The sequence below is a fragment of the Phalaenopsis equestris genome, unplaced genomic scaffold (genome assembly GCF_001263595.1).
Source record: "Phalaenopsis equestris unplaced genomic scaffold, ASM126359v1 Scaffold001343, whole genome shotgun sequence".
In the NCBI taxonomy this organism is placed as follows: Eukaryota; Viridiplantae; Streptophyta; class Magnoliopsida; order Asparagales; family Orchidaceae; genus Phalaenopsis; species Phalaenopsis equestris.
Window position 1 is genome coordinate 859,224 of NW_018165782.1, and position 19,434 is coordinate 878,657.

General features: G+C 35.5%; 1 protein-coding gene across 2 annotated transcripts in view; it reads left to right on the forward strand.

The window, feature by feature from the left end:
* The window catches only part of LOC110034063, a 57,595-nt gene extending 38,161 nt beyond the window's left edge, over positions 1-19,434 (forward strand). Inside the window, exons 9-14 of one of the 2 annotated variants that reach the window (XM_020738310.1) lie at positions 5,273-5,478; positions 5,833-5,907; positions 7,522-7,591; positions 7,774-7,854; positions 18,749-18,828; positions 19,087-19,434. In XM_020738310.1, coding sequence (XP_020593969.1) covers positions 5,273-5,478; positions 5,833-5,907; positions 7,522-7,591; positions 7,774-7,854; positions 18,749-18,828; positions 19,087-19,165 — 591 coding nt within the window. In that variant the 3' untranslated portion in view covers positions 19,166-19,434. Of the gene's footprint in view, positions 1-5,272; positions 5,479-5,832; positions 5,908-7,521; positions 7,592-7,773; positions 7,855-18,710; positions 18,829-19,086 lie in introns of those variants that run through there. The other variant, XM_020738311.1, reaches the window with a different exon arrangement.

Sequence of the window (19,434 nt, forward strand, 5' to 3'; positions counted from 1 at the left end):
CTGACATCGCTGTCGCAGCCTCGTGACTTTCTCTCTTTGTTGTTTTATTGTTGTTCCAACCACCCACAAGCCCTACCGCACCTCATCCACCTCCCAGAAACCGTACTTGGTATAGTTGCCATCCTCCAACACCCCAAACTACACATTGTAGCCCACCTAGCCAACCTTCATCATCACCGGATCATCCTCTAGTTGAGTTTGTGTTTCAAGTCTTGTTATTTCTCTTTTCATTGTGCTGGTTGTAATTTCTTATTTGCTTTCACTAATAATATCTTATTTTTAGTTTTTATTTGGATTACTCTGATATCATTTGGAATCAAAGCGAGATTGACCTTAGTCTTATGCTAGGGTTTCTAACATCCACCAATGCTCAATCCTATTCCACCCAAAACTCTTCTCTTTTCAGTTTTTCCAAATCAGCCAACCAAAAATTTTCTTTCTAACCCTACACAAGCCATATACACCATCTTCCACCTACCCAAACCCAAACCCTGGCCTTGTCAACGATGTGACAATAGACGAAAGTCTGATCGAGGGTAAAGGACATGATCTCATTTATGAGAAATTTACAAAGAGGTGTCCAGAAATATTTTAGGGGAGATATGCAGTGGAAAATCCTCCAACTATAACAGAGGCACGCCGCTTTCAAGAGGAGACTATTTGGAGAGGTCACACAAATTTCATTCGATCCTCGAGTTGAACCACCACCCTGAAGATTTGGCATGAAATATTGGAGAAATTAGATATTTGCAGTAAATGTGGACTCGTCATATTTTGACGGCCACATGGATCCGGAAAAATTCATCGAGTGGCTATAGATATTGGAATATGTCAGCGCTAGGACGTCTCACTGGACATAATAGTGAAACTAGCCATCAACAATGGGCGAACTTGAAGATTCTTTCTACAGCGAGTTGCAAGATTAAAATTGCTTCTTGACCTAAAGATGAAACAAGAGATGTAGTGTTAGTACCAAATAGTTCTTAACAGACATGATGTTCAAACCCCAGCTTTCTCACTAAGTCACTACCACATCTTACAAGCAAAGTTCAACCAGGAGAAGATGAATACGTCCGAGATGAGCCTCATCTTCAAGCCGATGAGGAAGTGACGCTAGAGATTCAAATTGAATCATGATAGGCTCCAACTAGATTTGTTGAGGTTGTTTTAGAAGATAGTGAGTCTGAGTAGTCGTTACCTGAAAGGAATAATTCTTTTTGACGGAATTTACAGACATCCTAACTGACACGTCACCTATTCGGTGGTTTTCATTGAAATTGTTGAACATGTAAGAAATGAGAAGTTTGTGAACTACTTCTGGAAGATTATATGAAGTTATTCATATATTAATTTCAATTCAGTGGTGTACCCACTGACAGATTGCTGGACATGAGGAATGACCACAACGTTGGAAATAGTCTTAGGAGCTCAGTGGAAAAGAAAATTCTACAATGTGATCTAGGTCCTACTAAAGGAGAATATGCCTCTTCTGAGTAGTTACACTTTGGTGTGGCCCAACCTGCCATAGATTATGTTTCAGAATTGTTTCCTCCTGACAGACTTATTTATCAGGTATACTCATTCGAGTACGAGGGGAGAAGCATGTTATAGATTTAATTGCTTGAGATTTGACTCGTAAGAATCTATGTTTATATGCAGCTGTAGCTCAGTTTATGTCAAAATAGAATGAATACATATTTAATTAGGATGTGGTTTGGAATGACAAAACCTACATGATTGACTTTCTGGGAAGTTATAGTAGCTCCACCACCTTCAACGCGATCGTTCTGATATGCTGCTATGAGTCAAAACTTTGACTGATGAGATCGAAGCTCCCCCAACCCTTGGAGACTGATGCGGGAGTGACTCCCCCTTCACACACAGGCCTGACCCACACGTGGCTGATCCATGTTCCAGTGCCTTGGCCGACCGATTCATGTATTAGGAGAGCCGATTGGCTCATTCTTTTGGGTTTTAACAATCCGTCCAATCATAATTATTAGGGCATATATGTTTGTTTCTTGTGTTTTAAGTTTTCAGTTTTGCTGTGTGTTTTGTTCAAGGCAGCCGTCGGCTTCTTCGCTTCTCCCTTCGAGGGTTGTATCCAATGGTTGAGTGATGCTTCGGCTGTATCTCACTCCCGATGTGGTGTTTTATCCTTCCCTATTGCTCTCTACACTCCACGCTGCCCCTAGAACAACAACCATTGTTGTTTTTCCCTCAGCTCCCCCATTCTCAGCTGACTCCCTCCCTTCCTAGAACAACCGTCTCCACCCTTCAAGAACCTTCCTACGTCACTTCCAATTGCCTCCCCCTGCTGCGGCCATCTGGAAAACAACAATCCTGTTGTTTTCTTATTGTCCAACTGTTCGGCTTTGCTGTTGCAGACCCAAAACTCCTTCCCTAGCTATTCTATTGTTATACAACTTTCGACATCGCTGTCGTAGTCCCATCATTTCTTCTTGCTATTCCAGCTGCCCATAAGCCATACCGTCACTTTCCTACATCCAAAACTACTTGTTCCATCTCACCTAGCCAACCTTCACTCTTGGATCGACCTCTAATTGAGTTTCTGTGCAAGTCCATTGTTATTTTCTTTTTTGTGTTGTTTGAAATTTCCTATTTGCTTTCAATAATAATATCTTGTTTTTTATTATTTTTTTTAGGTTAACTCCAGTATCAATGTCTGTCGTCATTAACATCCTTTTGTTTTCCTCACTTTGAAATGCTGCAAATGCTTCCCGAATGGTGGTAGGGGGTTTAATTTTCATGATTCTCCCCCTGATTTTATCTAAGCTTTTCTTGAGGCCAAGAAGAAATTTGATGGTTTTTTTTTTTAATTCAATAATCTATCTATACAAGGCAAAGTCCTTGAGACAATTTTTGGAATAAGCCTCATACATGTCCAGTTGTAGCTAGCATTGCATGAGTGTTTAAATATTGAGTAACACTCGATTCCCCTTGATTTAGATAATGCAGTCTTGCCTCAATCACAAATATCTCTTTGAGTTTCTAGTTCTATAATATATTTCACATGCAACCTCTCATATTTCCTTGATTATTCTATGGAGCAGGAATTTTTCTCCATTTTTATATTTTTATGGAATTTATTAAACATGACATTGCCAAGTTTTGAACTGATATTTAGAATGTCATTTCTAGCTCAAAAATTTTGCCTGTGAGATATCTACCTTTTCTTTGTTGTAGATATTTATGAAGACGAGTTGTAGATATATATGAAGGCGGATTGTGACCATTGAAGAAAATTATGGTCATGTGGTTTTTGATTAGTGACTAGGCGGGATGAGTTCTCAGGTACATTTGGTACTGAATATGTAGACTTGGATATGGAGGTGACTTACAAGGAAGAAGATTGTGAGGCTATGTTGTGTTTGATCGTGATGAGATTGTGAAACTCGTATCTAGAAGACCAACTACACGAATGAAATCGAGAGAAGTCTCTTAATTCGATTGTTGGACTGGACGAGTAAACTAGAACTAGGGAGAGGAGGATTCTTAGTTCAATTAATCATCTGAACAAGCGAACAAAAACTAGAGGGTGGCGCACAACTCTTGTTTTTCACGAGTTTGGCACAAGGTGACATGTAAAAGGACAGTTAGGGTAACCAGAATCTATCACAATTACATAAATCTAATTGGTTGTTGAAATTGAATTGATTGCAGAAATCTAACAGAACATTCGAACAAATGATGGAAATCGATTGTAGGAGCTGAATCGACCTCGGGAACTGCGTAACTGCTGCGATATGGTTGTGGCTTGAGCGTAGGATAGCGACTAAAGGGACGAGTTAGCAGGTTTTGAGATTTTGTTCGAACTGAGCAAGGAGATGGAGGTCTGTGACTTGTGCGTACGAAAGAGACGGAGATGAAGGTTTATGTACGCATCGATCCTTTAGTTGTGGTTGGAGAGGCGTGCAGGGAGGCGATGGGGATTCCTGAGATGTTGTGATTGTGGTTAATATTGGCGTCGAAGACAACTTCGGAGAATCTTATGGATTCGTCATCGTCATTTGTGAGGAACACAGTTGCGGATGCGAACTCAAACGAATTAGGTTTCACTTTGATGCCATATAGATATTTTGAGAATGGTTTTTATTTCTTGCACCATAGCAAATTGCATTTTACTATATGTAATAGAGTGGATGGTATTTTACTCCACGAAATAAGAAACTTGGATTCCTTTAAAATTACGAATCCCATAAAATTAGAAGACCAAAAAATTAGGAAATATCTACTAATTAAGAAGATAAATATTAAAAGATATTTTTAGTGAAGAAAATAATATCCTTCCCAATAGGGGTGTAAACAAGCTGAACTTATATTTCGAGCTCAAAAAGTGTGTTTGTGTTCGGCTTGTTTGCTTAACGAGCTGAACACGAGCTGTTCACGAACAAAGAGTCCTTTTAACAACCCTAATCATGTAGCCATAAGACAATAAGAATTTGAGTAAGATTTAAAAATTATTATTTATATTAAAACATCATTTGAATCTAATTTAATAATTTTTATTCTATTTTCTTAATCAATATTTTAATTGATTATAAATCTTTGTAGCCTTGTAGTCAATTAATTTTTTTTAAAACACTACTTATAAATATATATATATATTGGTATCTTTCCTTTTTTTGGGTTTCTCTGTATCTTTTTTCTTTTGGGGTGTTTGTGTGTGTTGTATTGTATGGGTATGGTGCCTTTATTGGGCCCTTTTATACAACAGTTATGTATCTTTCCTATTTTAATAGATTTAGCCCTTAGGTCCTCGGCCTTTTATATAAAAAAAAGAAATATATGTATATAAACTTTATGAGTAGTATTTCGAGCCAAAACGAGCCGAACACGAACGAACACATCTTAGTTCGTGTTCGGCTCGTTAACTTATCGAACGAAATTAAAGAGCCGAACACGAGCTTCTTAATGAGTCGACCATTTTGACAGCCCTACTTCCCAATTGAATTTATAGATAGATAATGGCAAACGATTTTCAGACAAAAAGCTTACAGACCTAAAATAGGTTGTAGGATGTGATTTTTTTTATAAATTACTTGATGCTAGAATTTGTAATGTATTTGGATGTAGAAAAATTTTAAAATTTAATTTGAAACTTTTCGTTTTCCAGGTTATGGTTTATAATACTTGATAAAATGAATGGTTACACATTTATATAATATTTTCATTTTGCCCCACTTTTAATTCCTGCTCTGGAATTTACATGTCAAATCTAAATGATTTAATAAGACATTTTACCACTCAGGGAACACCGCCAGCAACTAGATACATCCCAAATTTGGTTCTTTTCTGTCCACTATTTCTTCTGCAAGGGGCTGGTGTCTTGTTTGCCATATCAAAGTTGGTGGAGAAGCTGGTTCTTCTTTTTCGCAGCGGATCACTGAATGGACGGTATCTCACAATCTCATCAAGAACTCAAGACTGCTTTGCTTTTCTGCATCATGGCTCAAGGTATTATTTACGTACAAGCATGCATTTCTGTATTAAATTTTGGAAGATTTACATACATGCCACATAAATACTGCATCTCTACACTTCTAGCACCTATATTTCAGTTTTTACATATATACCACTTACCTATATATGAAAGATGTATTTCACTTTTTAAAGTTAAAATGGTTGTTTTTTTTTTTTTTTTTGCGATATGAAAGATTTGGTTGGTATAAATGTACAAAGCAAAGCTTAGGTGTTAGTTATGCAAATACACAAGAATTGAATGGTATATATGTAAACGCCCCTTAAATTCAATTTAAAAAAAATGATAGCTTTGTTCCTTTGCTTGCATGTCATATTCTTGCAATGCAGGCTAATTGGATGGTGGTCCATTGATGAAGGAAGCAAAGAAGAGCAAGCACGGCTTTATCATGCTGAAACAATTGGGTATGAAACAATGAATAAATGAAATAGTATGCATGACTTGATTAATTTTTTCATAGATGAGAACCGCTTCATATTTTACTGTGATTGGGATTCCTTTTTTATTAATTTAATTACAGCCAACTGCCTTTTGCGCATTTTTAGCGCCCCATGCTTGGAATTTTTGCTTTTGTATAGATTATAGTATTCTGGCTTCTGTTATTTATGTTGCGTCACTTGGATGCTTGATGTTACAATGTGCAGACGAGATTTATTTTTGGGGCATTTACATGGCGGCCACCCAATTTCTGTGTATTTACATATCTGACGCCTAGAGTTTACTTTTTACATATCTAACACCCAAATCTTCTATAACACATCAAAAGTGCCATTTTCAACTTTTAAAGAGAGAAACGCTTTTTTATGCATATGTAAGGTAGCCTTTATGTGAACATTGATGTTTAGACGTTAAATATGCAAATACATAGGGATTGAGTGGTATGCATGTAAATCTTTCTTTATTTTTTCCAAGTATCTCTTTGTTGCATGATAATCTACAATTATGGTTAGGAAAACGGCCACCTATGCTATGATCTTATTAAATAGTGATTTTATGGTCATAAAATTTTAAAACCAATTGTCTGTGAGAGAGAGAGAGTAAAAAAAACTCTCACTGGGCATGTGAGATTTTGGGGCTGTAGTTTTCCTTCATTCAGTTGATAGGAAAGAGGAGGTTGGTTATAATTATTTTTTTCCTCGACATTAGATAATCATAACATATTTGTCACTACAATTGAGAGAATTGGGCTTTGTACTAGCAAGATTTAAAATCTGAGGTCCAGGTTGAGAAATTATAGACAGCTTATCAGGAATTGGACGGTTGAATCTAAATGTAAATTTGTTCTAACACTGAATGGGATGCAATGGAGAAAAGAGATTCATGTAGCTAACCCCACTTAGTGGGATAAAGGCTACTTGTTGTATATTAATCACAGGTATAATAGTCGAGGTAATATTTGTGGATGCAATAGAATGTTTGTGTAGTATTGCACTTATAAGAGGTCAAGCATTCGGTCAGTCTGACATTAGAACAAAGGATTATCTTGTTTTAATATTCTTTTTTTATTTGTTATTTTGCTATTAGAATGTGCACCTTATTATTTTGTAGAAAAAATGTTAAGCACATAAAATAATTGTTTATTATTTGATAACTAATCTTGGTAGTAGCCTTTTAATAGCCATGTCGCTTTTTTTTATGAGGAATTTTTACTTTAAAAAATAAATTATAGTTGCCATGCCTTCTATGTTTTCAAACATGCTTGACTATAAAATTTCTTATAATCAAATTTATAATAATTTTAGCGAGCAACTAATGGTTTCTGTAAGCATGCTTTTTATAAGTACTTAATCAGTCACACAAAAGACTTATGAATACGTATTTGAACTACTCTTAAGCTTCTCTATTTCTATTTGCCAAACAACCTAAGTGGTCTCAACTTGCCGTTTTCCTGGGCAATTCCATTCTTTTCAATGCAAAAAAACATACCACCTCTTACAATTATACCTTAAATTACTGGTAATAATTCCTGCATTGATTATTTCTGATATATTGGGTTTAAGCCTTCTAGCCAATTATAGGTACAACACTTTCCAGGGCTACCCACCCGAGGTGGTGAAGAAAATGCCAAAGAAAGATCTTGCAGAGGAGGTGTGCTTATTCTTTCTGTTGCATATTTTGAATGTGTCCTTCATAATTTCCCAACTTGTTTGATGAGCTCGTGTTTTGATAGTTTTTTTTTTTTTTTAAAAATAAAAAAACATAACGTATTGTTTGTTTTCAACTATTGTTGAAGTGTTGAAGTGTGGTTTAGGATTTTTGTTGGACTGCAGGTCTGGAGACTGCAAGCAGCTTTGGGTGAACAAGCTGAGATCACTAAGTACAGCCAACAAGAGTATGAAAGACTCCAAAATGTAATTTATATCTCTAACCTTGCAACCAGTCTACATGCCCCCAAATGATTTTGACTAACCAATTCTGTTAGTAACGATTATTTATAGTTTCTTTTCTTTGGACAAGTTACATACATACCGCTCAGTTCTTATATATTTACATATCTAGCACCTAAACTTTAATTTTAACATGTAGGTCATTTTACCTATGCATGAAATGTTGTATATCACTTCTTAAAAGTTAAAATAGTGGTATTCTTTATGTGATATGAATGATTTAGGTGGTATAAATGTAAAAAAAAAATAAATTTTAGTGGTTTTATTTGTCAATATATTAGGGATTGGGTGGTATGTATTTAAACGGTCCTTCTTTCTTTATAAGTTCTATGGCATCTCCTTATACCATGTGGTACACCTGTCATAATGTTTGAGTTCTTATTTTTACTTGGTTTTGCTGCTTCCCAGATACACCATAATAATTTTAAACTGTAATGCTTCAAAATGTTTTTAGTACTTTTTTGGCAGGTTTGCACCAGTCTTGAGAATAGTATGTTTACATGCAAGGGTAATGGAAGCTAAAACAAATCTTCCCGTGTATGAATTTTATTTATGGGGCAACACAATTCTTATATATTTACATATTTGCCACGTTAACTTGCATATTTATATTCATAACACTCAAAACTTTAACATCACATCAAATTACCGCCATCATTAACTTTTAAAAGGTGAAATGCATCTTCTCGCGCATAGGATTGTGGGCTCCAAAAATTTGCGCCCCGGTCTCTTTTGTTGGTGAGAGAACTTTTTGTTCGGTATTCCAAATCAGTTTTTCAAAAACAATTTGAGTTTTCTCATAGGTGTAAACACCTATAGTTAATTATGCCTCCTGATAACAAGAGAGCACGTTGGATTAAGGCTTGTAATTAAGCATTGAATATTCAATGTATGGTAGCAACAGATTTATGCCTTTAGATTATAAATTTTATCACCTTGCGCTTAAAGTTTATGGCGGGGGGGGGGGGGGGGGGTTTGGTGGTGATGGGGTTTAGGGGTAGTCATCATGGTCTGTGATATACTTAATCAGACGGGGTAGTTAACATAATATCACTGAAAGATCTTTGCCAACAATTGTGGGTTGCATCATTCAAGAGATCCTTGTAGATCTAGGGTGGATATTTATCTACAACAACAACAACAACAAAGCCTTAATCCCACTACTTGGGGTCAGCTACATGAATCATTTTTCTCTATTGTGTCCTATTTAGTGTCATATTTTCATTTAGTTCTAATAAATTAAGACCATTTTTTATACAAAAAGCCCAAATCTTCCTTGGTTTATCTCTGCCTTTCTTAACATAAGTCGAATCTAAAACATCAACTCTCCTAATTGGATCATCAGATGGTCGACGTTTAATGTTACTAAACCATCTGAGACGATTTTCTTTAATTTTGTCCGTCATAGGAGCTACACCAACTCTATCGCAGATATATTCATTTCGCATTGTCTCTAAGTGTAAAGCCATTCATCCAACTAATCATTCTCATCTCGGCAACACTTAATTTAGTGTTATACTTCTCTTTTAATTTATTAAATTTTCCTTTCAGTCTAAGCGGTACTTTTTATCACTCCAACGGTCCGAAGCATTCGTCCACTTCAACCAACCAACTTAAATTCTATTATTAACATCTCCATCTATAGACATCTATATCGCCATCGCTTTGATATCGCCATCGCTTTGAACAACAGACCCAAGATATCTAAAACGTAAACATCTTTTAATCATGTGATCACCCAAAGTTACACTTGTTACTAGGGCTACTACTACTAAAATTACATTCCATTTATTTAGTTTTAGTTCTAATCAAATGCAGTCCTTTAGACTTCAATGTAGACCTCCATAATTCAAGTTTTTCTTTGGCTTTTTCTCTCGTTTTAACCACGAGAAAGATATCATCAACAACAAGCATACACCAAGGTACATCCCTCCTCTAAATGTCTGTAAGACCATCCATTACTAAAGCAAAAAGATATGGGCTTTAAGCCGATCCCTGAATCCAACAGAAATTGGAAAATATTTGTTCAATCCTCCTTCAGTTCAAACACAAGTAACAGCTCTAGTATACATATATTTAATGAATTGAATATAAGTCATATCAACACCTTTCTTCTCAAGAACTCTCCAAAGTATATCTCTTAGAACCTTATCGTTAGCTTTTTCTAAATCAATAAAAATCAAATGTTCTCCTTATTATCTCTGAACTTCTCCATTAAACCTCTCAATAAATGTATAGCTTCCATAGTAGAGCTGCCCGACATAAATTCAAATTGATTATGAGAAATCTTTGTAATACATCTTAACCTATGTTCAAGTACCCTCTCCCATAATTTTAAAGTATGACACATCAACTTAATTCTTCTATAATTTGCACATTTTTGTGCTTCCTCATTATTATTAAAAATGAGGACCAAAAAACTCTTCCTCCACTCTTCAAGCATTTTTTTAGTTTGAAAATAATATTAAAGAGTTTAGTAAGCCAAGAAACTCCCAAAGCTCTTAAATATTTCCACACTTCAATTGAGATATCATCAGGTCCTACAGACTTTGAACCCTTGATTTTCTTTAAAGTCTCCTTAATTTATTTTTTACCAATGCAACGGTAAAAGTGAAACGTTTTATTATTATTAACGATATTAAGATCTTTAGGGTTGATCGTATTTTTAGAAACTTCATTAAAAAGTTTATCAAAATAACTCACCCAGCTATGTTGAATATCTTTTTTCCGCTATGTTGAATATCCAGCTATGTTGAATATCTTTTTTCCAAGAAAACACTTTTTGATTTTCACATTTAATACACTTTACTTGAGTTAAATTTTTTGGCTAATTTATGCATATTTTTTCACCCTTAATATCTAATTTATTATAAAGATTATTAAAAGCAGAATTTTTAGCGTCACAGATTGTTCTTTTAGACTTCATGTGAGCTGTTTGATATTTTTCTCAGTTATCTAAGTTTTTACATTTAAACCAATTTTTATAACATAACTTCTAATATTTTTTCTTCTCTTGCACATTATCAATCCACCACAATTTTTTTTATTTATAGAAACTATTTCTTTTGATTCTTCATGTAAATCTTTTGCTACTTGTTTAATAGTGTTTAGGGTACTTGCTTTTGCTTCTTCATGAACATCCCAAATTTTGAAATTTTAAAATTTACTCCTTAAAATAATTTTATTTATGTATTTTAAGTTCCCCATCTAATTTTACGATTGAATTTTAATATTTTTTATTTTACAACTCTTCATCTTAAAATATAGAACTAATAAACGATGTTGGATACCTAAATCTTCAATTGGAACGACCTTACAATTTTTATAATCTCAACGATCTACCTCCTTCATTAGTAACTCCATTTTCTTAGATCCATTCTTGTAAGTAATAAGATGTTCATCTATTTTCTTGAATAATGTATTAGTAATAACAAAATCATACGCTAAAGCAAAATTTAAAATTGCTCTATCTTCTTCATTAGTTACTCCAAAACCGTAGCCTGAATATTTCTGAAATCTTCTACCACTCTACCGACATGTCCATTTAAATCTACTCCAATAAAGATTCTTTTTTTAAGAGGTTTCATTTGTATTAATTCATCTAAGTCATTCCAAAATTTATCTTCAGACCCTATATCTAAATCTATTTGCAGAGCATAAGCACTTATAATATTAAAAATCATAGTATTAATGATAATCTTAAGAGTTATAATTCTATCTCCAACTCTATTAATTTTTACAACATTATCTTTCAAACTCTTATCTATAATTACACATACATCATTTCTAGTGTGACTTACCAGAATATCAAAGTTTAAAACTTAAATTATCAATCTTCTTAGCCTTTTTTCCAACACATTTAATTTCTTGAATACATAAGATATTAATCTTTTTATGAATCATAATATCAATTAATTTTATTATTTTATCATGGAGAATACCTATATTTCAAGATCATATCCTAATATTAGTTTCATTAGTTTCATGAATTAACTTATTTACTCGTATCTGGCCGTAATGTGGAACCCTTGCTTATTTGACATTACACCCGGGCGCCTGTGCAGCGACCCTTGGAGACTTTTTATTGTATTCAGGTTATACAACACGTCGCTTCCAGGGGACGTCCTAACACTTACACAATGATCAAAAAGATTCATGTCATGATTTTTTTTTTTTTTTGACATATTATACGCTGGCTATTGCGGGTGGATATTTGTCTTAGGGTTAGCTGACCTAAGACTTTGTGTCAATCAATTGTATTCTTTTGATTTATAAATCAAATGATAGAAAATCGTTGAGGAATATACGGGCTACAGTGATGACCATAATTTAATGGTGTCTTTTGGAGACAAATCACCCAATCAGATATAACTCTTGTTGTAATCATTATTTTTTGTGAGTCGGGCGAAATCACGTAAATAGATGACCTATACATTCGATGTGATATTCTTTATAAGTCGAAGTCAATCAAAAGTTTGTCACTCTTAACAAATTTTTGTGAATGGTAGATTGAGTTTGTTTTAAGCTTTTAAGTAATTGATTTTAGCTTAGATGTTTTGATATGTTACTTTGATAACTTGATTTGAAATGTTTGATTTAAAAAAAATTGATCCATTCGGTTGATGTTTTTTTGTCAACACGTTCTTTATCAGTGATTTTATTTCTTGGTTGAAACCCTGTCAAATTTTTTGCATATTGTTTGTAAAGGATCGGGCTTAAGATTAACAGATGAGCATTGTCAACTTCATTCTATTTATAGAAAATCAAGTTCATTGTATCTATTATTAAAATTAATTTAATTATGAAGCTTAATTTTGTAAGTAGACCTCTTGAGTTGAAATCTTCTATCAAATTGAATATTATTGAGGATTATATCTAATGTAAGGTGCTATATGTAAGTAGGAGAAGTTTAGTTCTAGGAATTTATTTGTAAATGTTGTAAGGCTCTATATAAGCCCAGTGCATTAATGAAATGGGTAAGTTTTTTCACATCAAATAATCGTAGAAGCTATCATAACTCGAGACTGTCTTGATATACTAGCACCTTCCCTCTTCATTGTCACCTTCCCTGAAGCCATAGCAACTCTCTTCTTGGATCGCACGTTTTCGTCGTTGTCATCGTGACTGTCTCGGGATCGCATGTGTTCACCATCGCCTTCTCATAATCTTTAATCGTGATCGTCTCATAATGATAGAAGTGTATCGTAGTTAGCTGCGAGTGGAAGGAGCATCTCATAGGGTTAGATCACGAAGGGCTTCTGCAATTTGTTGCGAGAGGAAGGAGAGGAGTTTGGCTTAGTGTCTGGAGTTTCACTCAATGGCGGAGAGGCGAAGGATCGAAACAGTTGCGGTTTTATGTGTGAGACAAAGAGGTTGCAGCTTTGTGCGGGCTAAGGCAAAGCGGACCACACGAGTTTACAGGAGGGAAGTTGCGTGTGTTCTATGTGTTTTAGATTTATCCTTGTGATTCAGGATGGCAGTAGACGAAGATAGTGCGAGACGTAAGGGTTTGGAACTTTTCGGGAAGATAGATCCTGAGGTTTTGATGGTCTTGGTCGGTTTCATACAAGGAGTTAGCATTTCGACGGGAGCCACTACCTCAACATGTGTTCTTCGCAGGTGAAACTAGATCTCGTTTCTGTGGATCTGAAACTCGATGGACCAACCACATATCTAAGTTGGTTGCATCAGATCGAGGCTACTCTAGTAGGAAAGAGACTAGAAGGATACCTAACGAGAGTCAAGCCAAAGAGTGACAGTGTTGAGGGGGATGAGTGGAGGACCGCACATGCATTGATTTACAGATGCTACTCAATTTGATGGTTCCATCGATTGTGACATCAGTGGGTGTCATTCGGAAGGTGAATGACATCTTGACAAAACTGCAGTAAACTTATGTTCATCGTGACATAATGGCTGTGGTACAAGGTTTTAGATCAATTCAGAAGTACTCCATAGAGTTGGAGCGGCTATGGCAACATTTTGATCACTTTTCATCTATTTCAAGTTGTGGTGATCTGGGATATAAGAAGGGGGATCTTTGCACAAATGGGGACTATGCTGTTTCCAACTCATCTGAACACGGTCTTTGATCAGAGGAGATGGGTGCTCCTAGCCCAGGAAACAATGAGGCCATCGCCGCGATTTTGCAGGATGAGAATTGCATGAGCCTACACTCTGAGCCGAGTGGACTTCCAAGTACAGGATCTGCTTTGGTTGCCTTAAGTTTATGTATGACAGGTGCTCAGGGGGAGACTCGCATATGCTACAACTGTGGAGAAGTGGAACACCTAAGCAAGGCTTGTGCAAAACCACCTAAGGAAAGAGAGACTGGTGGATGTGGACAGCCTAGAGGTTGTGGTCATAATTGTGGGGGCCAAACTTGTGGAAAAGGGGGCCGTTGGGAGAATTTGATTGTAGCTTAGAACTAGGGAGAGATAGGGTGGATTTGTACCGATGAAGAGCATGAGCTCTTAGAGATGCTGAGGAAGATGCAAAGAGCAGCAGGTGATCTGAGTATGCATCCACATTATCGTTATCTAAGGGGAATATGCTACTTATGTCCACTCAGCCAAAGGTACTCGTGATACACATGCTCTTGTATTACCAGAATGGATAATAGATTTTGGTGCATCTAGACATGTGACAGGTGTTGCTAGTGAGCTCTTTTCATACACTCTCCTAGCAGTTCCAGAGAACATTCAGAACGTCAATGGTACAACATAGTCTGTGGTTGGTAAGCATACAGTGAGTTGTATCAAATCTCTGACTATGCCCAATGTTTTGTATGCGTCCTTCTTTTCGATGAATCTTTTATTCATTAGTGTCATTATAATCCAACTAAAATATATTATTTTATTTGATATTTCTATTGTGATATTTCAAGAGAGGGATTGGTCGGAGACTTAGGAGTGACACCTGACACAGTGGACTCTGATACTTAGAGAGCGGATGGACTCAGCCTTGACATCCATGGTAGAGAGTGCTTGAGTAGTAAGATCTGGGAGTAGTGTGGAGGATGTATTGATGCTACATCACAAGCACATGAGACACTCTTCATTTAGTCTATTGAGTCACTTGCATCTGTTATTAAATGAAAAGGCAAATAAACGGGAAATTGTATGTCATGCATAATGCCTATGAGTTGGGTAAGCACATTAGGAGCTCTAATGTTTGTTTTACTAATCGTTCTTTTGTTTTTTATTTGATACTCAAATATAAAGATATTGTTCTACAACTTCGTTGAATGACTACAGATATTTTATGACTTTTATTGATTATTTTTTCTCGTGTTACTTGATTATATTTGATGAGAAACAAAAATGATGTGTTTATTTGCTATACTCATTACGTTGCAGTAGTTAAGGTATTGAGGTCTGATAATGAGACGAGTATACCAACAAAATGTTTGGGGAGTATCTGTTAGCAAAGAGATACAACATCAAACCACTTGTCTATACACACCGACACAAATTGAAGTAGTGGAGAGGAAGAATCGATACCTTCTAAAGGTAGCCAAAAGCTTGATGATCTCGATGAATGTCCCAAAGCACTTGTGGGACAAATTGTTTTGACATCCGCTCAATTTATCAACAGAATGCCCTCAGGATTATTTGAGTGGTGATCTCATGAATTGTTTAAAGGAGATATTGGTGGGATCCTTCAGTTGATTGTATTTGGTTGTGTTTGTTTTGTAAAGGATAATAGAGCATCAATAGGAAAGTTGAATCCCAGAACTATGAAGTGTATTTTCATGGGGTATTCTATCATTCGGAAGATGTATGTTTGTTGAAACCCACTAGAGAAGAGAAGAGATTGTTTGTGAGTATGGATGTGATCTTTAGAGAATTCGAACCATTCTACCCCTCACCCTTTGGTGACTCATTGGATGTTAGAGGTATGAGGTGAGAGGGGAGTATTGATGGTGAGAGATTGGTATAGGTGGGAACAATGCATTTTCCTGTTGTGTGGGAAGGATCCACTAAGGAAGAGCCGGAAAGTGAGGAAAATGAGCCTGAGGGTGGTGAGATTCAAGCTAAATGGTGGTTTAGGGTGTATACAAAGAGGAAAAGGCGGAATGAGGGAACAATGTCTGTCGTACCACTTGTGCCAACAAGTCTGTTGTTTCGATTTACCCTGACTCCTTTGACACCTACACCATCCGCCTCGATGTTCAATTACACAGGTGATATGATTATTCTCTCTTCTCCTCCCACTCCCATGAATTTAAGGAGGTCCTCTCACTGCAATGCACGTCATCCTCGTAGTTCTTCAGATTGTTATTCTCTTGATCATTTTAGTTTTTCACATGACATTGCCCTGTTTGTCTCATACTTTAACATATCACCTTTACATGGAGCATTCATTGCATTTTTGGACATTGTTTCTATTCCAAGTGTTGGCAGGTAGCTAAGGAAGATCCAAAGTGGAAGGTTGCATTATTGGAGGAACTCGGTGCCCTCAATAAGAACAGGGCACGGTAGCTCGGATTGCTAACAACAGGGATATAAGGTAATTGGGTAGAAATGTGACTTCACAATGAAGCAGGCTACAGAAGGATTAATTGATCGCTACAAAAAGCATGGTTGGTGGTGAAAGGGTATAGTCAATCGTATGACATCAACTATGATGAGACATTTGAACCAGTGACAAAGATGAACACAATCAGGACTCTCGTCTCACTGGCTGTGAATGGTGGATGGAGGTTACACCAACTGGATATGAAGAATGTGTTTCTTCGGGAGAATTTGCTAGAGGAGGTGTTGCATGGATATACCCTCAGGCTTCGACATGAACCAAACGGTGGGCAAGGCATATAGATTTAAAAACTTATTCTATGGCTTGAAACAATCTCCTCGGCTTGGTTTGACAGGTATATGAAAGCAATGGTAGACATGAGTTATCAGCACATCAATGTCGAACAGTCTTCTTTCGACGACATGGTTGTCACGTTACTATTCTTGCTATGTATGTGGATTATATGATTGTCACTTGGAATGATGTTGGAGAGATTGCTCAGCTGAAGATAAGTTTGGGCAAAGGGTTTGAGATGAATGATCTGGGATAGTTTAGATACTTCCTCGAAATTTAGGTGGCTCATGGAACCAAGGAGATTGTTTCATCTCAGAGGAAGTATGTGCTAGACTTGCTCATTGAGATAGGCATGTTGGGATGTAAGCCTGCAATTTCACTACCTGATCTAAAGGGAATGTTGAGCTCAGAGACAGGAGAATCAGTTGATTGCAAGAGGTACCAGAGTCTATCTGAGTCACACTCGTTCTGACATATCATTTGGAGTGTGGTGAGTCGCTACATGCATGATCTGAGGAAGGGTCACATGGATGCAATATATAGGGCCATGGCCTTAGGAGTTACTAATATGATGTGGCTAAGAGCCTTGTTGGTAGAGCTTAAGGTTGACCAAGGAGCTCAAATGAAGTTGCGGTGCGACAGCAAGTCAGCGGTCAACATTGCCAACAACTTATTGCAACATGGTAGAACCAAACTTGTGGAGATTGATAGGTTCTTCATCAAGGAAAAACTGAATAAAGGAGTTCTGGAGCTAAGACACATAGCCACCAGAGAGCAAGTGTTTGGCTGCTTAACCAAAAGACTTTGCTCATTAGATTTGTCTAGGTTATGTGACAAGATGAGCTTAGCGGTTATCTTTTGCCCATCTTGAGGGGGAGTGTTGATATTTGTATCTAATGTAATATCCTATTTGTGATCAGAAGAATTTTAGGTCTAAAGATTTTTTTGTAAATATGGCTCTATTTAAGTCAAATGCATTATTAATGAATTGGGTAAGTTTTTCACATCAAATAATTCTTTTGATATCATTGAAGATTTGATTGCTTAATCAGTTTTACTTCTTGCTTATAAATGATCGTGCTTAAGATTGACATATGATTATACATGAACCTTGCCAATTACGTCATATGTTTATAGAAGATTAGGTTGATAGTATATATTTTTGAATTAATTCAATTAGACTATGAAGCTAATTTTGCAAGTAGAGCCCTCAAATTGAAATTTTCTATCAGCTCGGCTATCATAGGTGATTTGGACACTTGAAAATACTTTGCAATTCGTTTGAAATTTTACCAATTTAGGTTTTCTAAAATATTAGTCTTATGTACTTCAGTCCTTACGATTGGAAAACAATTCTAGCCAACTGGTCTTAAAAGATGCATTATGATTTCAATTAACCAAAAAGAAGCTAAATATAAGCATGCATTTTCCCGACCTGATATTTAATTTTTCTGAAAAATACTTGTATTCCCCTGGATAGGTCCTTAAATTTCTCATAAGTACTCTAAAATCTTCAGTTTTACACGAATTTTTCGAACATTGCTCAAATTTCTTTGAATAGGTACGTAGATGTGATGATATTTGATATGTCCATCAGATTCAAGGGCTTGTATGGAATCAATTTTGCTTTTTATTTTTTGCTTTTGCTTTAAATTTAGAAATGTCTATTTAATGTGTTTTTTACGTTTTTTTTTTTCTTTTATTTTTTTTGAAAACGATTTAAACACTATTTTGAAAACACTCAAAACAAATTTTAAGAATTCTGGTTGTTTTTGAAAACAATGTTATCTTAATCAAATATGTAGAATATATTTTGTTTCAAATTAAAACATAAATAAAATAAAATGAAAAATCAAAGTAATCCCAAACAGTCCATCTGCTGCTGATGGCAATTATATGTCTATGGTAATATGATAAGTTTCTCATCACACAGTTTGTTATTTTACAGGATTTGCTGAATTGCATGCCATTTTTTAGAACACTATATTTTCATGTTATCTGGAATGCAGGTGGGTTAAGGTGTTTTCTTTTGTCCCATTTGTTCCAGGAGAAAGTTCTATGCAGAATCTGCTTCGAAGCTGAAATATGTATGGTCCTTCTGCCCTGCCGTCACCGTACCTCATGCAAGTAAGCTTTTTGTTTGTTGCATCTATAAATATCATATATATTGGCATTTACATGCATACCACCAAACTGTTTAATATCATATCAAAATACCACCATTACTAACCTTTTAAAAGTGAAATGCACCAAAATGTTATAAACGCAAATATGAAATTGTGTTTGGTATGTAAATAAATAAGATTTTTATTTTATTTTATTTTATTTTATTTTATTTTATTTTATTTTATTTTATTTTATTTTATTTTATTTATATGTTAACAGACCATGTGCGGAGAAGTGCAAGAAGTGTCCCATCTGTCGTGTTGCCATTGAGGAGAGGATGCCTGTTTATGATGTATGACACTTTTAATAATAATAATAATAATAAAGTAATGTTATAAATAACAATTGTATATATATAAATATAGGCGACTCCTGTATGCAGTTGAATGCGCGTGATTTTGGGTTGTGATAATTCTTGGATATATTTACTTTGCGCTGAAAAAATGTAAATAAAATAATGTTTTCTTTTTTTTTTTTAATTTTTATTTTTAGGGCTTTGTTTACATGCCACACAATTGTAACGCATTTGCATTTCTAACTGACTAACATTAAATAAATAAATACCAC